The following is a 23,095-nucleotide window of genomic DNA, read 5'->3' on the forward strand; positions in this document are numbered from 1 at the left end:
TCAAAGTACTTCGCATAAAACCTTACCTAGTGTTGACCTTGATACAATCAAAATACAGTACATTTCCATCACCACAAAGATCTTGCGTAATTGCCACAGAGCCACTTTTCTTCTGCCCTACCCTTAATTCCTGACAACTACCAACCTGTTCATTTCTATAATTTTCTCATTTCAAGAAAGTTGGCCAGGCATGGTGGCTAGCGCTAGTAATCCCAGGACTTTGAGAATCTGAGGCAGGAGGATCACTTTAGGCCAGGAGTTCGAGACTGTCCTGGGCAACATAGTGAAACCCTGTCTCTACAAAATATGAAAATTTAAAAAAATCAGCTGGATGTGGTGGCATACATAGGTAGTCCCAGCTACTTGGGAGGCTGAGATGAGAGGATTGCTTTAGGCCAAGAGTTAAATGCTGTAATGAACCATGATTGTGCCACAGTACTCCAACCTGCATAACAAAGCAAGACCCTGTTTCTAAAAAAAAACACAAACGAAGTAAAAACTCTTCCACTCTTTAATATAACCTTTCTCACTCAGCATAATTCTCTGGAGATTCTTCCAGGGTGTTAACGCATATTGGTCACTCCTTCCATTTCATTGCTGATCAGTATTCCCTGGTTTGAGTTTACCACAATCGGCTTCACCATTCACCTGTTGAAGAACACCTGGATTGTTTCTAGTTTTTGTCTGTGATGAATAAACCTGCTGTAAACATTTGTGTACAGGTTTTAATGTAAACGTAAGTTCCATTTCTCTGGAATGAATGCCTAGGAATGCAATTGTTAGATTGCGTGGTAGTTGCATGTTTAGTTTTTCAAGAAACTGCCAATTATTTTCTAGAGTGGCTGTACCATTTCACATTTCCACCAGCAAGGTGTGACCGATTCACTTTCTCTGCATTCTCACCAGCATTTGGTGGTGTCACTGTTTTTCATTTCAGCCATTGGATAGGTTTATAGTGATACTGTGTTTTCCTTCGCACTTCCCTAGTGACTGATGAAGTTGAGCATGTCTTCATGTGTTTGCTATCTGTATATCCTCTTTTGTGAAATGCTTCTTCTTGTCTTTTCCCTATTTTCCTTTTTTTTTTTTTTTTTTGAGACAGAGTCTTGCTCTGTCACCCAAGCTGGAGTGCAGTGGTGCAATCTCGGCTCACTGCAAGCTCCGCCTCCCGGGTTCACGCCATTCTCCTGCCTCAGCCTCCTGAGTAGCTGGGACTACAGGCGCCCGCCACTGCGCCCGGCTAATTTTTTCTATTTTTAGTAGAGACGGGGTTTCACCATGGTCTCGATCTCCTGACCTCGTGATCCGCACGTCTCGGCCTCCCAAAGTGCTGGGATTACAGGCGTGAGCCACCGCGCCCGGCCTTCCCTATTTTCTAATTGGACTGTTTTTTTTTTTTAACTCTTGAATTTTGAGAGTTCTCCATATTCTAGACCTTTGTTGGATATGTGGTTTGTGAATATTTTCTCCTAGCCTGTAGCTTATGTTTTCGTCCTCTTAACGTAGGGTCTTTTGCAGAGGAAAGGTTTTGTAAATTTTAATGAAATCCAGTCTATTTTTTTATTTGGTTGCCTGTGCTATTGGTGTCATATCTGAGAAAGCATTGCCGGGCTCGGCTCGGTGGCTCTCACCTGTAATCCCAGCACTTTGAGAGGCCAAGGCAGGCAGATCACTTGAGGTCAGGGGTTTGAGACCAGCCTTGCAAACATGGTGAAACCCTATCTCTACTAAAAATACAAAAAATTAGCCGGGTGTGGTGGTGTGGACCTATAATCCCAGCTACTTGGGAGGCTGAGGCAGGAGAATCGCTTGAACCTGGGAGGCAGAGGTTGTGAGCTGAGATCACGCCACTGCACTCCAATCTGGGTGACAAAGTGAGACTCCATCTCAAAAAAAAAAAAAACGTCTAGTTCAAGGCCTCAGAGATTTATATGTGTGTTTTTTTCTCAGAGTTCTGTGGTTTTAGTTCTTCCATGTAGATCTTTGATCCATTGAGGGTTAACTTTTTATATAGTGTGAGGTGTGGGTTCAGATTTATTCTTTCGCATGTGAGTATCTGGTTGTCTCAGCACCATTTTTTAAGAAGACTGTTGTTTGCCTATCAGATGGTCTTGAAACCTTTGTAGAGATTAATTTGACCATCTGTATGTATGACTGTATTTCTAGACTATTAATTTTATTCCATTGGTCTATATGTCTGTTCTAATGCTCATACCAGACTGTCTTGATTACTGTAGTCTTCTAATGAGGCTTGAAATTGTGAAGTATCAACCTTCACTTTTGTTCTTCTTTTTGAAAGTTATTTTAGCTATTCTGAGTCCCTTGCATTTCCATGTATATTTTAGGATCAGCTTGTCCATTTCTTAAAAAAAGATTGATGGGGATTACATTGAATCTGTGGATCAATTAAAAAGTATTACCATCTTAATAGTATTAAGATGAATCTCAGCACTTTAGGAGGCCAAGGTGGGCAGATTCCTTGAGCCCAGGAGTTTGAGACCAGCCTGGGCAACATGGCGGAACCCTGTCTCTACAAAAAATACAAAAATTAGCCAGGCTTGGTGGCGTGTGCCTGTAGTCCCAGCTGTTCAGAAGGCTAAGGTGGGAGGATCACTCGAGCATGGGAAACGGAGGTCGTAGTGAGCCAAAATGGCGCCACCGCACTCCAGTCTGGGTGACCGAGTAAGACTCTGTCTCAAAAAATAAAAAGTATTAAGTCTTACAATCCGTAAACTTCATGTGTCTTTCTATTCATTTAGGTCTTTAATTTTTTTTCATAATGTTTTTTAGTTTTCAGTGTACAAGCCTTGGACTTTTGGTTAATTTTATTCCTAAATAGTTTATTCTTTTTGATGCTTTTGTAAATGGCATTCCTTTCTTAATTTCATTGTCTAGAGTGGCTAGTAAAGCTAGCGTATAGAAATAAAATGAATTTTTGTATATAGATCTTAAATCCTTGACTTTGCTGAATTTATTAGCTGTTTTTATCCGTTAGTGTTTTGAAGAGAGTATGTAGATTTGGTGTTAATTTTTTTTAAACATTTGATAGAATTGGTGATCATTTCATAGAATTGGTGGAACAATCTATGCTTAGATATTTTATTTTCAGGAGCTTTTATTTGTTTATTTTATTTTTATTTTTATTTTTTCTATTGCCTAAACATAGGCAAGCATATTTTCAGGAGTTTTTACATTTCAAATTTAATTTCCTTCATAGATACAGGGCTGTTCAAATGATCTATTTCATATTGTATTTATTTCTGTAATTTGTTTTCCCAGAATTGATCCATTTCATAAGCTTATCAAATTTGTATGTAGAGTTGTTTCTAGTATTTATTACCCTTTTGATGTCTGTAGGATGTTTAGTGAGTGAGATCCATCCCGTTTCATTGCTGATATTTGTAATTTGTGTTTGTCCCCCTTGCTTGAGGATTATTAATTTTATTGATCTCGTCAAAGAATTGGCTTTGTTTCATGGATTTTTCTCTATTTTCTGTTTTTAATTGTATTGATTTCTGCTCTTATTTCCTTTATTCTGCTTGCCTTGTGATATAAATTTCTCTTTCAGCAGTGGTTTCACTATATCCTATGAATTTTGATATATATTATTTTCATTCTGTTCTTTGTATTTTTAAAAATTTCTCGAGACTTGCTCTTTGACCATGGATTATTTAGAAGGGCCTAAGTAATTTTCCTGTTATGTTTCTGTTGATTCTAGTTTGATGCCATTGTGGAGAGAGGGCACACTTACTTGATTTAAATTCTATCACATGTATTTATTTATTTGAGACAGTCTTGCTCTGTTGCCCAGGCTGGAGTGCATAGGTACGATCTCGGCTCAGTGCAACCTCTGCCTCCTGAGTTCAAGCAATTCTTGTGCCTCAGCCTCCCGAGTAGCTGAGATTACAGGCGACTGCCACCATGCCTGGCTAATTTTTGTATTTTTATTAGACACAGGGTTTCATCATGTTGGCCAGGCTGGTCTTGAGCTCCTGACCTCAAGTGATCTGCCCGCCTCAGCGTGAGCCACTGTACCTGGCCTAAATTATATTAAATTTAAATGTGATTTAGGTATAGACTATTTACATTTAGTGCAATCATTGACGTTAGGGTTTAATTCTGCTTTTTTGATGTTTTGCTTTTTTTTTTTTTTGTCTTCTTGTGGGTTACTTGAACTGTGTTTTAGTATCCTGTACAATGTTTTTAAATGTGCTGCTTTGTATAGTTTTTTCAATGGTTGCTGTAGGTGTTTTCATTCTCTATATAAAAAAGATGTGATTAACCTAGTTGCCATTTTTTGTTGTGGAATCCTTTGACTTCTTGCCATCACAGCTACCTGTAAGCTACTGGCATTGTCTTCATTACCATTATAGTTTTAAAGAACTTTGTGCTGTATACCTAGATAAATTTTTCTCATGTTCCATGCTAAAATGACTTGAAGCAGTGAGTTCCTACTAAGAATCCTTGTCTAATTTAAATCATGCCTCTTTAATATAGGTAAGGCTTTGCTGAAAAATATTTCAGTTTATTTGTGCTGGCGTGGCGAGTGGGCAGGGCTCGGGTGGTTTAATGCAAACTACAGGAATTTAACTTCTCTTGTTACAGAGGTAGTTTTTTCCCCCCACTGCTGTGGTTTGATAGGATTTTGGTAACATTGGGAAATTGGGTTTTCCTTTTCTGCCCTAGAGCACTGTTGAACTTTACTGCTGTATTCACTGGTATGCTCTCACTTTAGTGGTTTAAAATTGGTCATCATGTTCAGGGTGTCTGCTACTGTACTGTAACAAGATTTTATATTGTTCAAGTGTAGGACTGCTGGGTTTACAGTTTTAACTGTAGTTATATCATTTTAGTAATTTGAAAGGTAGACTATTTTGTCTCTGCTTTGCACTGTAGACAGTAAATATTTATGAACACTTACAGAGAATTCAAATTTTATTTCCAAAATCATCATTTAAACATTTTTTTCTCCTCAGAGTGACAAAAAGAGTAGTCCCCAGAAAGAAGTTAAGTATGAACCCTTTTCTTTTGCTGATGGTAAGTAACATTTTCATTTTGAGTTATTGTCTGTGTGTCTTTTTAAGGTAAAATTTATGTCTTACCCCATATTTACTTATTCTGATGTCCTTTTCAAACAAAATGTCAGGTTTCTTGAACAATTTACCTTAATATGACATATAGTAAATTTACTCTTGTTGGCATACAGTTTTATGAGTAAGTTACTTCTTAAAACATCAATTATGAAGCCCTAACTATGATTGCACAATAGTATCTTTTTGGTTTTTTTTTTTTTTTTTGAGATGGAGTCTTACTCTGTTGTTCAGGCTGGAGTGCAGTCTAGTGATCTCTGCTCACTGTAAGCTCCGCCTCCCGGGTTCATGCCATTCTCCTGTCTCAGCCTCCCGAGTAGCTGGGACTATAGGCGCCCGCCACCAAGCCCGGCTAATTTTTTGTATTTTTAGTAGAGACGGAGTTTTACCGTGTTAGCCAGGATGGTCTTGATCTCCTGACCTTGTGATCTGCCCACCTTGGCCTCCTCAAGTGCTGGGATTTGGACAGTAGTATCTTATTGGATTCTGATAATATAATACTTTCCTAATGTGAACTTTAGAGTTATTGATTGTTACTTAGCTTGAGGAGGCACATATCTATTCATTGTCTAATATTAATGGATTTACATCTTTTTTTTAGATATTGGCTCCAATAATTGTGGATACTATGACTTACAAGCAGTACTAACACACCAGGGAAGGTCTAGTTCTTCAGGTCATTATGTATCATGGGTGAAAAGGAAACAAGGTAATGAGTATTCTTTTTTCAACTGTTCAGTATTATTTTAACAGTTCATTTATTTTATAGCAGTGGTTTTCAAACTTTGGGTCTCAGAACCACTTCACATTCTTGAAGCCCCAAAGAGCTTTGGTTTATGAGGTTTGCCTCTTAATATTTACTGTATTAAAAATTAAAAGTGAGAAATTAAAAAAATTAGTTTTAAAAATGATAGTAATAAGCCCATTACGTATTAATGTAAAAACAAAGTGAGTGAGAAATGGTACTGATTTACATTTTTATGTCTTTCTGTTGTCTGGCTTAAATAGGAGGCAGCTGGGTTCTCCTGTTAGTGTTTGCATTCAGTCTGTTGCATTATCATACATTATGTAGCCTCTGGAAAATTCCAGAGCACACTTGAGAGAATGCAGGTGGAAAAGGCAAGCAGTGCTGTAGTGGTGTCATTGAAGTAGTTGCAACCTGGTGGAACCCCTGCAGTGCCCTTAAGCCTGTGTGGTCACTGGGCCGCATTTGGAGGACTGTTGGTGTGGCCAATGGAGCACTGCTGTGCCTCCGATGACGCTATACCTTTTTTGCAGTGGAACTCAGAGAAGAATCCTGCATAACATTAATTCGTCTTCTCCCTGTTATTTAGATGAATGGATTAAGTTTGATGATGACAAAGTCAGCATCGTAACACCAGAAGATATCTTACGGCTTTCTGGTGGTGGAGACTGGCATATTGCTTACGTTCTACTCTATGGGCCTCGCAGAGTTGAAATAATGGAAGAGGAAAGTGAATAGTAGTCTTCATTTTAGCTGTTTATGCTTAGGTGTGAAAATAAATGTTATTTGCTGATCATTTCTACAATCCAGAGCTTTAGAGGAAGACACATAGGTGGTTTTATCTGTTTCCCCTCGTTTGAAACAAAAGAGGACAGAAGCAGACCACTCTGTGCATCAACCTAAAAAATTACAGAAAAGAGAAAATTATCTTTGGATTGTGCTGCCCTGTATAAGGGTGGCAGAGAGACATGTTTTAAAAGCCTATTATTTCTTGCATTACTTTTAAAAATTCTGAGTTGAAACGCCTTTCAACCATTTCTTTCTGTGGTCATTTTTCTTGCTGCCTTTTTCACCCAAGATTCAGCAATCAGATGTTTATTGCACACCTATTACCTACTATTTGTTGTTCTTGCATGGTTCAAACCACCATTCTATAGCCACCCATCCTTTGCCTTATCTAACAAACATTTTTCCAGGAAGGTGGAAAAGGAAGTTGTGCTCTCATTGTGTAACTCAGTGCTGCTGTCCATCCCATGGAAACATGGGCACAATCAAGTATTTGTCCAGCCTGTTGCAGGCTTTTCATGACTTTAAAATAAATTGTGATCAGTAATAGTACATTTGATTATACATTTATTATTGTGTCTCTCTCTGATGTACTGTGGATTGTACATTTAACTTTGGAATGGCTTTGTAATAATCAATCTTAAGAAAATGTTGACAAGCTCTGGTTGCTTACTTTTAGAAAATGAGGACATTTAATAATAATAAAAAAAGGGGGATTAATAGCTTTTGACCTCAAGTCTTTTGTCTTCTGAGTGTTGGAGCTTGGCTGAAGATTCAGATATGTTTAATGCTGTACAGTTTCTGAAGATGGTTATTAACACTGTGCTGTCAAGCATCCATTTGAAAATATTTGTTATCTTCTTTGCCTGCCTGTATTTTACAAAGAAATAATACAAAGTTGTAAAAGTAATGGATTTCTTTGGATGCCAAATGCAGTGATGTTATCAGTCAGATTTGTTCCTTGGCTCAGTTGGTGTTTGTATTTCCTAATTCCCCAAACTTTGGCTGGGCGTGGTGGCTCACGCCTATAATCCCAGCACTTTGGGAGGCCAAGGCAGGTGGATCACTCGAGGCTGAGATTGAGACCAGCCTGGCCACATGGTGAAACCCTGTCTCTACTAATAATACAAAAATTAGCCGGGCGTGGTGGTGCACACCTGTAATCCCAGCTACTTGGGAGGCTGAGGTCGGAGAATTGCTTGAACCCGGAAGGCAGAAGTTGCAGTGAGCTGAGATCACACCACTGCACTGTAGCCTGGGTGACAGAGAGACTCTCCAAAAAAAAAAAAAATCCCCAAATCTTAATGTCTATTTCAGAATTTTAGTGATTTTAAGGTGATAGTAGAAAATACCAAGCATATGAGGTATTTCAATATGATAGGCTTCTTACATTTTAATACATTAGTTACTCATCTTTGTTCCAGGACCCTTGGCTGATTGCTAGGGAAAGGATAAAGCATAGAATACCAGCCAGTTTGGCTCTAATTTTGAGTTATTTATAATAAAGTTTGGGGATTATCATAACATCTCATATCTTTCTTTGTGTATGTTGTTTGAATGCTCTGCAGAGCACAACACTGATAACTATTAAAAATAGAAAACAGCCATTTTACTTTCAAATCTGATGTGATGTAATCTGTGAACACTAGGGGGGATAAAATAAGCATTGCAGGGAAACTTATTTGTAAATAGCTTCCTCACCTAAACTTTGACTTGGCAATCAATACTTTCTACTTCGTGGAGGGGATTAAGAATACAATGGGGAGGAGGAGACCATAAGAATTATAATGATTCATGTATATTTGTATGATGCTTGTAACTTTGCAGTCTTTTTTATTCATTATCTCATTCAGTCAGAACAATTTTATTGAGGACATGAATTTAACAATTAGAATTTAGATTTTCTGACTGTAGCTACTAGATGCTGTAGCTACTAGACCAGGTGAGCTAGGTTTAGAGCAAAGTATATAAGCCTTGTATGGAATATATTAGAATTTAAAAAATTGTAATTCCTTATTATAAAAAGTTTGATTTCATTTTATTTGATCTACAAAAGCATTATTCCAAAGAATTTTTTCAAGTAGAAATGGGAGTTATACCAGTGTCGTTTTAAACTAATAAGGCTATTTTAGAATTCAGCCTTGCCTGTAAGGTCTTTGAGAAGGGAGAATAGGCAGCAAAAAAAAAAAAAAGTCTTGATTTCTGAATGTGCCTTATATGCTGTGCCACTCACACCGAGGCCATCTCAGCATTAGAGCTGTGCTAGATCACTGCTTGACTAGCTAGAAGTTAGGCCCAAGTAAGCGCATTTACAGAATAATCTGCACTCAGTAGCCCTTCTTCAGGATTAAAAACAATGATGACCTCATCTTAGAGCCCTAAAGGGAAATGGGAACAGGAAAAGGCGGTGGTACTGTCTTCTGCTACTACTACTTAGTGCTTTGCTGTGTATAGGGTGCTTTCACATACATCTCATTTGAATGTCACAAGAATCCCTGAAGTGATTAAAAGTCTTGAGAGGTCAGGCAATTTTTGTAAGGCTAGAAGGAAAAGTGAGGTTTCAGACTTCATTTCTTTTAAAGTTGGCAAACATTTTCTGTAATGGACAAGATAGATAGATAGTAAATTATTTCAGGCTTTGCAGGCTATGAAGTGTTGCAGCTCCTTACCTTTGCTGTTATAGTGTAGCTGGAGCCATAGACAGTTAAGAGTGAGCACAGCTGGGTGCCAGTACAATTTTAACGATCAAGACTCGTGGCAGGCAGAACAAACCATCATTTGTTGATCCTCTGCTTGAAAGCACGAATAAGAACAGAGCAGTCATATGGTTTCAGAAAGTGTTATTCTGGGATTCCAGGATAGCTAAATTTTGTAACTACTAACAGCACACAGGAAACTAATTTGGTATAGGAAACAACATATCCCTAAATAATGCTTATTTAACTTCATTATAAATACATCTACTTAACAAAAATAGATTTTGTGAGGGTCACTTCGTTTAGGTCATTATCTCAACCCACCCTCCTCCCAACCTCCCCAAACTCTGGTTTGAGCCAATATGTGTTCTATTGTTCTTAGAGCACCAGCTGACTGTACAACAATTGTTATAAAAATGTTTATTGTTTACCAAAACCAGTGGACCTCTTATCAAATGCTGCTTGGTAACAAAATCTATCACAGTTTTAATAAAAAGAAAAAAAAGAAGCTAACTATTTGTCTCATTGTCATTAGTTAGACTTTCTGCAAGGTCACTTAATCCAGACTTATTCAGTGCATTAATCAGATTCTCAGGTGTTGCATGAACTCCCTCTTGATCTTGCCAGGCAACCAGGAGCTGCTTAGCTCTCATCTTCATGTCTTCACTGTCACACTCAATCTGCCTAATTTCTGAGTCTTTCATTTCCAAGTAGGGAGCCAGAATCTTCCATTGTTCACCCAGCTTGTTGGCAAATACCTCTATTTGTTCTCCTGTTACAGGTTTGTCTCGCCGAACATCAGGACCTAGAAAACGGAGAGAATATAAATTATGTGCAATTCTAAGTATACAACAGAAATGGAAAGCTATGGGGCCAATGAGTTTTATTAACCACCTTTAGTAGACTTTATTTTAAAAGCAAACAATTATTTTTTATATTCTCCATAAGCTGAATACCACTCTTAATAAGCATGGTCAACAATCAAAGCTAAAGCTGTTACCTCTGTTAAAATTAGGTAGGCTTTCCCTGAAATGAACTGCTCCCCTTCCAATAACCAATAATTAACAAAGGTATGGGTCACCTTCAAATGTATTTTCCTTCCCTTTTAAAGTATCATTACTCCCCAATTTTATTGCATAAAATGTAGTATTTTTAAAGTTATTATTAAGCAATGTTTTACATTCCTCACTGTAAGAAACAGTTGAGATAAAATGGGAGAAGTTGAGAAGCCGATTAAATAATGTACCTATCAACAAAGAACCCCAATCTTCTTCAATTTTGTTAAATAACCAAGAAAATTAAATTCTTACTTTCATTTTCCTTCAGTAAAGCATCATTATCTTCCTCATCTTCATCCTCACCTGTTTTTATTTCTTCAGAAGGAGGCTAAAAATGAGAAAGAAGAATGTTTGAAAGAATGCCAGCCTCTGAAGTACGGTAACAAGTACTTTGTTTAGATAAGGATGATTGTGAGATTCCAAGTACAGGGTGCCAGAACCTCACCCCTGAGAGCGTTAGACAGTGTCAGGTAAGGATCCTAAGTGGGACTGTCTTCACATGCAGAAGGAGTGAACTTGGTAAGACCCCAGAGTTGGAAAGACTCCCCACCCCCAATCTGGGAAGCAGGAAGGCCGTGAAAAGCACAGTTCCAGGATTTGCAAATACCCAGGGTTTAGTAAAGATGGCCTCAAGGAAGCCAGTAGCAACAGTGTCCTTAAAAGTTTCTGATTCTTATCTTTTACCTTTGATAAAAGACAATATACTGCATTGGCAAACAGGAAAAAATTCCTGTGTGTATAGGTGCATAACAGTTTACCTAAAGTACCATGAATTTTATATACTTTTTTGAGATGGAGTCTTGCTCTGTCGCCAGGCTGGAGGGCAGTGGCACAATCTTGGCTCACTGCAACCTCTGCCTCCTGGGTTCAAGCAATTCCCTTGCCTCAGCCTCTTCAGCAGCTGGGACTACAGGCACCTGCCACCACGCCTGGCTAATTTTTTATATTTTAGTAGAGACGGGGTTTCACCATGTTGGCCAGGATGGTCTCAATCTCATGACCTCATGATCTGCCTGCCTAGGCCTCCCAAAGTGCTGGGATTACAGGCGTGAGCCACCGTGCCCAGCCCTGTTGAACCTTAGTTAAATTACATGCTGTACAGAAAATTATCAGTTACTTCTTTATCAACTCATGTATTTCCTGTAAATGTATATTCCAGTGTGTTTTTCCCTCATTCTAAAACATGGGAGCTTGTGGACCACTGGTTTTTCACATGATTAAGTCAGTTTTTTGCTCACATAGTGATAGCAGTTTTAAAGATGATGTCAACTAAAGGGCATGAAAAGTTGATCTATGGTACTTACCGGTAATTCCTTGGCTAGCTTTATTACCATGTTTTCAAGATATTCTGGTAAACTTTTAAACTGCTGGTTGGTTGGCTGGAAGAAGTGAGGGCTTCTCCGTGCTAATAGTCTCAGGGCTCTCCAACCATAATTTGAATTGTTCACAGCCCTATAAAAAGAGATGTCAGGCTTGTAATTCATAGTTTTGTATTTCTGTATTCCCTTCTGCTTAGTTCTGCCACGTGCAATTCTATATTTAAGGTAAATAGCTCAAAGTACCATTCTTTTGATTGGAATCTTATTCCTCAAGAACTTTTCGGGATGTTGTCCACTGATAATAACAAATCAACAGATACACACATAACTAATAACAGGAACCAACAATGTCTGAAGAGGCAGGCTCATATGAGCAAACACATTTTCAAAGTTCATACATTTTGTTTAATTTTAACAAGTCAACAAGTGTGTGCAGTACTGGCTGGATGCAGTATGTGTACAACAGGAGTCATCCATCTGGCTATTCGGAATCCATGAACTGTTCCCTAATGAAGTATAACAACGATCAAGGTGGTATACAATCAGGTGAGAAACAGAAACTGCAGAGAAATTCTAAAGATAATGCTCCAGAAATACGCAATGCTGCAGAAGAAACCAAACCACCAATTTATTCCATTTAAGAGTTTTGGATTGGAAGTCTCTCCCTCCCCTAAGAATAGCAATTTGGTTTATTTGGTCATCTCTTATAAATGAGCGTGTGTTACCTTTAGGATGTGCAGGTACCACTGAAGACTTAACAAAAACTACCCCTAGACATTGAGGACTCTTCCCAAGTCAACACCTGCTGTGAGGCTTTGCCCGAACAGTTAAGAGCCTTCCTCTCTGACATATCTCTGTTTAAACGATTTGATTATTTTAGGCATGTTCAAAATTCACTGTCAATTATATATATCATTTTTCTTATTCTCCACAAAACCCTCTTTGGAGATAATAATTTGAACTATCACTTTAGGAATGAGTCCACCTAGTCTTACGTAACAGTGATAAATATTCTTTCAATTGACAAACACTTGAGCCAGGCACTCAGTAGCTGTGGAGAGTACCTGAGGCACAGTAATGCAGAATGTGTTGGCAGGCATCGCTAGTGATAAACACACAAGGTATAAGATAATTTCATAAGGATGAGGAAAACGAGAAATGAGAAGGTGGTGAGTGCCACCTTCTCATTTGGATAGTGGTAAGTGCCATGAAATAAAAACCACGAGAATGCAAAAGAGGAGACCAGGGAGGGGAAGAGCTTCCAGGGGGACTTAAAGCCATGGGAACCTTGGGGGAAAAGTGGTTCAAGCAAGTGAGACAGTCAAGTGTGAAGGTCCTGACGGGAAAGGGAAAGACGTTTGAAGTGAAGAGCACCAGGCCTGCTGTGGTTAGAGCAGAGGGAAGGCATAGCTACACAGGACAGTATAAGCCAGACCAAGGAGGTTTTTAGACCCTGGGAGGGACTTTGGAACAGGCACTCACTGGAAGATTTTAAGCAGATCAGACTTGGACAGTTATTTTAAAGATCACTGGCTGATACATGGAGCACTGACCACTGCTAGAGAAAACAGTGAAGAGGTCACAGAGGTCACAGTAATTAACAACTCTGGGCACAGGGTCACACTAGTAACGAATATTGAGTGCTAACGACATGCCCTGTATGGTTGAAAGTGAACTGTCTTATTTAATCCTCAGAATAACCCTGTGAAATGGGTACTGTTACTATTTAACAGATGAGGAAAGGGAGGATGGCGATTCAATTATTAAATTAGCCTTAGTCTAATAAGTAAGTGGTAGAGGGGACTGGAACCTATGCATTCTGACAAGAGGCCTCTTGCCTTTAAACCACTACTCTTCGATTCCTATTGAAAGCCATGAGACTGTGGTGTCACCCAGAAGGTTCTAGATAAAGAGGCTAAGACTGAGTCCTGATGTTACTCCAACATTTGAGTTAGGCAGAGGATGAGGAGGCTGAAATGGAATGTGAGGTGGAGTGGGCAGCGAGGGCAAAGGGCAAACAGAAGAACCATGGATTTGGATTCTCATGGACGCCAAGAGAAGAAAACATTATCTAAGGGGAACAGGATAGGTTAAGAGCTGCTGTGAGATACTGTGCTTTGAAGGGTAGAGAGAAAAGAACTAATAGTTGGAGAGAAATGGGGGCCAGGGGGAGTTTTTTTTTTTTTCTTATATTTTGAAACAAGGGTGATTCCAAGTCACGCTTAGTTAACAGGAATACTCCTTGAAATCAGGATGGGTCCTAACAGGAACTCCCCTAAGAGAAAAAGCACTACTCTATCCACTGCCTCTCTTAATAAGTTTTCTAGTATACACATAATTCCTAAGGAAAAAACAAATCGAATAAAATTAAAATGAGCTAATGAAAAACATTACTTACTTATATTCATTTTCAACCATATTTTCAGGGTCTGCCTGTTCAATGGCTTCTTCAAAGAATTCCTCCAAAGTGGGCATGTATTCCCTGAGCAGTATAAAATAACTAGTGAGGATCACATATATTCTTAATAATAAATACTCATAAAGTGGTGGCAAGACAAGATTCTAATGGCCCCATACTTTTAGTTACAGTTTTGATTACTTGGGAAGTCAGACTTTTAAGGAACTAAAATCCTCAAAACTAAATTCAGAAAGGACAATAAAGGGGATAGTCTAATACTAACCACTATCATATAGTATTTACTACATATATTGTATACTTTAATTACACACCATAATATATGAATATGTTGCTACTCAAAGAGGGCAGCCAGGGGATTTTATAGCATTTGAATTTTACCAGCAAATAAGAAACTTTTACATAACGTCCCCATCCATGAATTATTTTTTCTTTAAACCAGAATTAGACCAAAGCTAATAATCAGACCATAATACGATTTCAAGGGTTTAACCTTTAGCTCTTATTTAAATTGTTACCATGGTAGCATTGTTGATTTTTAAAATGCATCTTTCTTGAATTTGTTTTTAGAAATAAAATTTTTATACAGGGACAAGCAAAGAAATTAGATCTCAGGATCAGAAGACATCTTCTAGAATAAAACTAGGAAAATGGGCTCTCTAAAAAAAATTATCCCAATATCCATTTGTTTCCTAATGCTACAGATACTATATTCCATTTTATGAACATGCCACAAGTTATCCATGTCCTATCCAGAGATATTTAAGTTGTCTTCCCACTCTTTGCTCTGACAATGTTAAATGGACATTCTTGCACCTGTCTCCTTGTAGATGAACAGATTTCTTTAGGCACTGGGCCTTCAAACTTCCACTGCAACCCACAGTAAGAAACTCATTTTACATTGCAACCCAGTACACACATATATGCAAGTATATGTACCATAGATATAAGTAAAGCTAATGTTTCACAAAAGTACATTTCCTATTTCATTTAAAAAATGCTAGTTTAAATTACTAAACTGACTTTACAAACCACCAATGATTCTCAAACTTAGTTTTTGTTTTTGTTTTTTTTTTTTTTGAGACGGAGTCTCGCTCTGTCGCCCAGGCTGGAGTGCAGTGGCCGGATCTCAGCTCACTGCAAGCTCCGCCTCCCGGGTTCACGCCATTCTCCTGCCTCAGCCTCCGAGTAGCTGGGACTACAGGCGCCCACCACCTCGCCCGGCTAGTTTTTTGTATTTTTTAGTAGAGACGGGGTTTCACCGTGTTAGCCAGGATAGTCTCGATCTCCTGACCTCGTGATCCGCCCGTCTCGGCCTCCCAAAGTGCTGGGATTACAGGCTTGAGCCACCGCGCCCAGCCTCAAACTTAGTTTTTAGAAACACTATTCTGATCAACACACCTACTAGCGGGGCACAGACATCTTTAACATTCAGATAGAGTGGTTGTGTCATCAGACTCCCACCAGCAGCACTGGCAAATTATTTTTATCCATAATTCTTATAGAATCTGGGTATTTTTAAATTACTGAATCTCTTAGCTGTGAAACTGCCCGCTGTAGTTTTTAACTGTACTTCCAGTTACTAGTGAAGTTCAGCATCTTCTCAGAGGTTTATTAAGGTTTCTACTTCTGAATCTGGCTCTTCCTTTGTCCGTTTTTCTACTGGATTGATTTACTCTCATAGATTTGGTAGGAATCTAATTTTATTTATCAATTGTGCTAGAATTTTATCTATTTTTCTTGGTCTTAAAAAAAATATTTTGATTTTGTTGATCTTCTCCATTGTTTGTTGGCTATTTTTACTGATTTCTAATCTTCTTTTACTTTCTACTTCTATACGTTTACTTTTCCTCTGAATGACTCTCAGTGTTAGACTCTTACTTAGCTTGGTTTTTAGATTCCATTCTTTTTGAAAGTGAGAACACTTAAGGCTCTACCTTTCTCTTCTGTGTTGTACTACGTTAGATCTCAAAGTCTGAACACGTAGTGTTTTCACTGTCATTCGGCCCTACATTTTCTAATTTCCATTATGATTTATTCTTTGATTCAAGGATTATTTTAGAAGTGTGTTTAAAGCAGTTTTAAGTATTTTTGCTTTTGTTATTCACATATAATTTACAAAAACTTGTGGTTTCTGTAAGACCAAGCCTGTTAATTATTTTGTTAAATTCTAAATGTATTACACTAAGTTTTTTCCACCAAAATTTATTAAATTCTGAGAAAGGTCTGTCAAAATCCTACTAGATGGTGGGTTTTCTGGGTGGTGGATGGTGAAAACTGACCTGGGTCAACTTCTCATTCTAATTTTGTCACATTTTTGAGAACACATTCTTAGAAAATAAAGTTTAAAATGTGTGTATTTCTATTTTTTCCCTTTTATCTTTATGCAATGATTGCCTTTATTTTTAATAATGCTTTCTGCTTTTAAGTCTTTTCTGCCTGATCCGAATATAACTATGCCTTTTAAAATTTACATCTTTTAAAAGTTCTTTCAGTTTCAACCCTTCCATATCTTTATTTTTAAGGTATATTTCTTATAAACATATAGATGGATTAGATGGATCTTTTTTTTTTTTTTTTTGAGACGGAGTCTCATTCTGTTGCCCAGGCTGGAGTGCAGTGGGCGCAATCTCGGTTCACTGCAAGCTCCGCCTTCTGGGTTCACACCATTCTTCTGCCTCAGCCTCCCAAGGTGCTGGGACTACAGGCGCCCACCACCACGCCCGGCTAATTTTTTGTATTTTTAGTAGAGACAGGGTTTCACCGTGTTAGCCAGGATGGTCTCGATCTCCTAACCTCATGATCCGCCTGCCTAGGCCTCTCAAAGTGCTGGGATTACAGGTGTGAGCCACCGCGCCTGGCCGATGGATCTTTAAAATGTAACACCAATTTCTGTCTTTGAGCCAGAAAGTCCATTTCCATTTATATTTGAATTTAACCATACTGTTTTGTACTTTGTGTTGTGTTTTCTGAGCTTTTTTTCTCCTCTCCTACTTTCTATTTACTTGCTTAAATTTTCTGTATTTACCTTTTTTACCCCTCAATTTATTTAAAAATTACACATTCCATTTCTTTCACATACTTTACAAGCATATTTGACTTAACCATAACATTCTTTAATTCTGACCACCCCTTCTTGTCTTACCTGTCACTTTTAGCAAGTTTACCTTTTAAAATAACCCTAAATAATAATTATTACTATTTTATACAATGAATTCTTGATAAGATTTATTCAGATTTCTTCATGTTTACCAAAGTGTCCACACAGTAATCCTTTCTGCAGTTTACTTCTTTCTGGGTTCAGTTTCCTTAAGACAGCTTTTTCACTAGGGACTGTTGATAGTTTCTCATAGTTTTAGTCAATCACTCAATTAACCACAACTGTTTAACTTGTTACAGAATTTCTGAGTTGAATGTTGAAAAAGTAATACTTATAGAAATGAGAAAATATACTCATTGAATTTACAAAATGGGCAGGTTTAATAGCAGACTAGACATAGGAAAAGCAAGAATTAATGGATTAATGATTAAGAAATCACCCAGAAAGCAATACAGAAGGAGCAAGAGTTGGAAACAATGAGTTAATATAGTTGAGGAGGTCCAGCAAACATTTAATGGCAGAAGAAATAACAGAGAATGCGAAAGACATTTTCAAACACTCATCCCACTGTCTTCTGATTTCTTTGGTTATTCTTGAAGTCAACTGTTAGTTTAACTGTGCTCCTCTGTAGGTTGTTTTTTCTCTCTGGTGACTTTATTATCATGTACAGAGATATGGATTTATTTGGTTTATCCTCCTTAAGTATTATACTTCTTGAACCTATGAATTAATGCCTATTCTTAATAATTAACTCAATTATTGCCTCTTTCCCATTCACTATTATTTCTTTCTGCCATTAGATGTTTGCTGGACTTCCTCAACTATCATTAAGTCATCGTTTCTAACTCTGCTCCTTCTGTATTGCTTTCTGGGTGATTTCTCAATCATTAATTAACCCATTAATTCTTACTTTACCTATGTCTAGACTGCTATTAAACCTGGCCATTTTGTAAGTTCAGTGACTATATTTTTTCGTTTCTAGAAGTATTACTTGTTTTTCAAGTCTGCCTAGTCCTTTTTGATAGTGCCATATTCCTGTGTTTTCAATTCCTTCTTATTTTGTCTTAATTTTCTGAAATATACTTTTTTTACAGCCTTTATCTTATGGTTTTATTATCTAAAGTGGCCAACTTCTGTTGCTTGTTCTGTTTGCCAATCTTGCTCATGGTGGACTATTTCCCTGAAAGTTTTGTAAGTTTGGATGGTGAACTTATCTTTGGGTTTTATTTTTTTTAACAACCTTGTGAATATAATCTTTAGATTTTTATCTGTGGGAATCTTGTTTAGTTTGGGTTGAAGGGGTGACCTTCAGAAAGATTTTTATTGCCAGCATGGGACTTTCTAGTTCACTGTCTTAGCTTGAGGGTTCCTTTACATTGCTGGTAGGAAAAATTTAAACTGTAAGACTGCAAGAGAGCAGACTTATGGGACAATTTCTCAGGGAATACTTTTTCCTGTAACCTATGTGTTGGTAAAAACCGATAAGCTTGTTTCCTGTGCCAGGGAGCATATCCCCGCCCTGCCCTTCTTTTACAGATGTGTAGTGCTTCAACAATTTCAGCTTTGTTCAGGGGAAACTCACTCACAAATTCATGCAGGCCTAAGGCCTTTCTGTCCTTTTGTGACTATTAAAACCCAAGTTCGGCTGGGTGCGGTGGCTCACGCCTGGAATCCAAGCACTCTGGGAGGCTGAGGCAGGCAGATCACAAGGTCAGGAGATTGAGACCATCCTGGATAACACGGTGAAACCCCATCTCTACTAAAAATACAAAAAATTAGCCGGGCGTGGTGGCAGGAGCCTGTAGTCCCAGCTACTCGGGAGGCTGAGGCAGGAGAATGGCGTGAACCCAGGAGGAGGAGCTTGAAGTGAGCCGAGATCACGCCACTGCACTCGAGCCTGGGTGACAGAGTGAGACTCCGTCTCAAAAAAAAACAAAACACAAAACCCAAGTTCCCTGGTTCCCAAAGCTGGGAATCATTAGTACTGCTGCCCTAGAACCATATTCTGTTCATAGGCTTACTCTTCTGTTTGTAGTTTTGATTCCTTTTGTGAATCTTTATTTTTTTGTGATTTCTAAAATTATTTTATCAGCACTTCGAGGAGTTTTATGGTGGGAAGTTACACTCTGCTGTGCCAAGAGTCAACCACAATAAACTTTTAAATTTCGTTTGAGCTCTGATCATAGCTGAGAAAAGGCTCCATTCTACTCAACTTGGTAAAAGCAACACTTCATTTGAAAAATGTTCAACTTGCCTTGTCTCTGATTTACAGGCTTCCATATTATCAGGACAAAGATTCCAAAGCCTTGTTAACTCCTCACTACAAAACAGACACAGAAATAAATACGTTTTTATGGACACCATCCTTATGTGCTTTGAAACTGAACAGAAAAACAATACAATGTACATAGTGGATTTGGGGATGTTGATAGTATGAGTTTTACTTTTCTCAATAATTTTTGGTATTTAAAATACCTAAAATTATTCTCTATATGAACATATAATCATTAATTATAATTATGACTAATGATAATTGAATAATCTTTAGTTTTTTCTAAAAATATTCAAGCACAATCTAAAGCAATGATTAGTTAAGTAGAAGGTAAGAGAACTCAAGGATTATGGTACCTTGCAACAACTAGAAGTGAGCTTCATCAATCTAAACAATCCTACTGTCTGAAACGGAAAAAACGGCACAGCCAAGAGACACAGATTTTGGAAGCTGGAGACAAAATGAAGGTTTTATCTGGTGCATGAACCTACATAATGGGCAGTATAGAGAGTGCGGTTTGCTCTGGCTATCTATGTGTGTACCAAACACAAATTCATATTATATTTTGGATGGAGAGTTCTTATAGTAACATCTTCAAAATATAAAAATAAGAACATTCCACATGAAGACAAGTTCACCTACTTTCCCATCAGAATTTTTTTGCTGGGTCCTTTCCCTAGGAAGTCCTCGGGTGCTGTTCTCTTCCGAATTATTCTCGTAGGTTTGGTATCTGATGTTCTGTGGTGAAAAAAAACATACACTATTTTTTGAATTACACATAAATAGCAGAAATAGAAGAATGTTTAATGTAAAATAAAATTTAGTTATTGTTTTCCTCTTAAGAAAGATGAAAACTGGCTGGGCATGGTGGTTCATGCCTGTAATCCCAGCACTTTGATGGGCTGAGGTAGGTGGATCACCTGACATCAGAAGTTCGAGACCAGCCTGGCCAACATGGTGAAACCCTGTCTCTACAAAAATACAAAAATTAGCCAGACATGGTGGTAGGTGCCTGCAATCCCAGCAACTCGGGAGGCTGACACATGAGAATCGCTTGAACCCAAGAGGCGGAGGCTACAGTGAGCTGAGATCGCGCCACTGGAGCTGAGATCGCGCCACTGCATTCCAGCCTGAGTGAGAGAGACTCCATCTCAAAAAAAAAAAAAAAAGATGAAAACTTCATATTATGATAGAACAATTATCAAATATAAGACAAAAATGCCACATTCCAGGGCAAATCACATGGAGTAGATATACAGTATTCTTCTCAATAATATAGATGTTTGTTCCAGGAATTTAATGACAAGAAATTTATGAGGTAAAAAAAATACAGAGGTAAATCAAAGTGGTTGTACTCTTACAGAGTTCGACTTACATTTTTTATATGAAATATATACATGTATCTTTACATGCTATAGTCGTATCGGAGCATATTTTCAAAAGCTTTTCTCATCGTTCTTGTGATGAGTATGTATTTACCTTTCTTTCACAAAACTTGGGCAACCTTCATTTTTCCATGAGTTCCAGTTTTCTTCAGTGTTTAATATATGCTGGGAAAAACAGAGATTACATTTTGGTTAATGGAATCCTCTGAAATTCTGTTTCGTGCTAAGAAGAGGATGTAAACATAAAAAACACATACCTCTACCATCTTTGAAAATCTTTCTCCATCGGGGGGGTTTTCAGATAGTAGCTGTGATTAGAAAGAATATACTAAGCTTTCAACAACTTTCTGCATCATAGGAGTGGTTTGTAGGCAGAGAACCAAGGAGTGTTTGTGGTCTTGTACCTGAGCTTAACTTTATCCTTATTTTCCTATTTGGGGCTGAAACAAAGAAAATCCTAAATTTCCATTTTTTCAATCATGGGTTTGTTGCGTGTTGAACTTACTTGATAAACTGATTTTGTAGTATCTTCAATCCAAAGTGATTGTTCATCAGTTAAAACATAGTTTGAACTAGGGAACAAAGCAATGAAAGCATGCTTGAGTTACAGCAATGCATATCCAATTTTAAGCTTTAAAAAACACAAGGCATGTAACATGTAACTATACTGTGGATAGTGTCAAAAATTACCAAGATAAGAATAGTCACAAATGAAAGGATTATAAGAGAAAATTCTTGCACTTCTTCCTCAAGAGGGTTGGTACCAAAGACATAAAAACATATGCAGGTAATAAAACATTCAATTAATCAATCGGATTCACTATGAACAGAGCAATAAATGTTTCCTAAAATAAGCTGAGTGTGAAATGAAAACCTCTGATTTGATATTAAGATATTTGTATACATGATGCACATTCAGTATGGCATGCTACATTCCTTTAAGGTTCATTCAAAACACAACGAATAAAAACACCCAAACCCTAGAAAAGGCAACAGGCAAACCCAAATTGTTAATAGCCACCACTAACTGAACTCTCACAATGCACTAGGTGATTTAAAGACATCCAATAAATATTGATGGCTAGGATCTGAACACTTTACATACATTATTTACTGAATTCTTGGAACAAGTACATGTACATATTAAACACAGACTACAGTGGCTCAATGATTTGCCCAAGGCCATAAAGCTTTAATTCAAACCTACGTCTCACTCCAAAGTCCCTGATCTTCCTACAATGCTATACCAAACCTCAAAAATAGATAGAAGGATAAGAAATTACATTTTTTTAGTGTTTACCATGTGCTACTACCTTAAAATGACAAGTCTGAAAGAGCTGCACTGCAGCCAGCAAATGATGAGCCTGGGATTCAAACCCAGCAGGTAGTAAAGTCATTATACAACTAATACTGCATTGCTCAGTGTCCTTAACACAAATATCGTTAAGTAGCAGTGGGCTCCACCTTCAGTTATGGACAGGACAGGAGGAAATGGATGGAGGGATTTAGATAGACAGTAGAGAGCCTAATAAGGTTTTGTGAAACCCCAAAGAAATGAACTCCTTTTTGCTTAAATATTTTATTTGCATCTTTTAGCTTGAATGTCCTACACAGCTCCACACCTTGTGAGATATGTATTACTGGCTTAGTCTACAAATCCGCTTTGGAGGAGGTCTGAGGGAGGTGAGAAGGGAATGATGAAAGTTTGGAGCAGAGACCTCCACCTGCCAATAAAGACGACAACTCCTGGTAAGCCCTGGAATTGGGGCAGGAAAAACTCACACTGACAGATATATTTAACATCTTTTCCTTAATCCTAATATCTAAAAGCCTTCAATATATCAGCTGCAATACATGTGTTTTAGGGATACAACCTTAACATGAAATGGACACAATACAAAAGAAAAATCATAAGCAAGTCCTTTTTTTTCTTGGCTACTGTTTACAAATTATTTACTACCCATATTATCTTACCTTTTGAATTTGACCTGCCCCTTGAGATATTGGAATAAAATGAGATACTGCAACAGGATGTGTCGACGAAAGTTACTGTCACTCAGTTGTAAATCCATCAGCTACTCAAGAAACAAGCAAACACATATGAAAACAACACATTAAAATCAAGTTTTGCCTAAAGGTACAAAATGTGCTACTATAGAAATGGAAGATTCCAATTCAATTTAAAAAACATTTGTTGAGAATTCATTGCACATGAGGCATTACCGCAC

The 23,095-nt window shown here is 37.8% G+C and overlaps 2 protein-coding genes across 3 annotated transcripts in view; one reads left to right on the forward strand and one right to left on the reverse strand.

Annotated features, from left to right (window-relative positions):
• Window positions 1–8,152, forward strand: part of LOC105464735 (ubiquitin specific peptidase 14) — a 54,785-nt gene extending 46,633 nt beyond the window's left edge. For both annotated transcript variants that reach the window (XM_011712793.3, XM_011712782.3), the window contains 3 exons: window positions 4,977–5,037; window positions 5,692–5,799; window positions 6,425–8,152. In XM_011712793.3, coding sequence (XP_011711095.1) covers window positions 4,977–5,037; window positions 5,692–5,799; window positions 6,425–6,573 — 318 coding nt within the window. In that variant the 3' untranslated portion in view covers window positions 6,574–8,152. The remainder of the gene's footprint in view (window positions 1–4,976; window positions 5,038–5,691; window positions 5,800–6,424) is intronic.
• Window positions 4,918–23,095, reverse strand: part of LOC105464747 (THO complex subunit 1) — a 57,762-nt gene continuing 39,584 nt past the window's right edge. Inside the window, exons 12-21 of the mRNA XM_011712801.3 lie at window positions 22,842–22,942; window positions 21,373–21,439; window positions 21,125–21,175; window positions 20,962–21,032; window positions 20,125–20,220; window positions 19,465–19,530; window positions 14,093–14,176; window positions 11,680–11,827; window positions 10,628–10,703; window positions 4,918–10,122 (exon numbers count right to left, since the gene is read on the reverse strand). Coding sequence (XP_011711103.1) covers window positions 9,827–10,122; window positions 10,628–10,703; window positions 11,680–11,827; window positions 14,093–14,176; window positions 19,465–19,530; window positions 20,125–20,220; window positions 20,962–21,032; window positions 21,125–21,175; window positions 21,373–21,439; window positions 22,842–22,942 — 1,056 coding nt within the window. The 3' untranslated portion in view covers window positions 4,918–9,826. The remainder of the gene's footprint in view (window positions 10,123–10,627; window positions 10,704–11,679; window positions 11,828–14,092; window positions 14,177–19,464; window positions 19,531–20,124; window positions 20,221–20,961; window positions 21,033–21,124; window positions 21,176–21,372; window positions 21,440–22,841; window positions 22,943–23,095) is intronic.

The sequence above is a fragment of the Macaca nemestrina genome, chromosome 19 (assembly GCF_043159975.1).
Source record: "Macaca nemestrina isolate mMacNem1 chromosome 19, mMacNem.hap1, whole genome shotgun sequence".
NCBI classification, from domain to species: domain Eukaryota; kingdom Metazoa; phylum Chordata; class Mammalia; order Primates; family Cercopithecidae; genus Macaca; species Macaca nemestrina.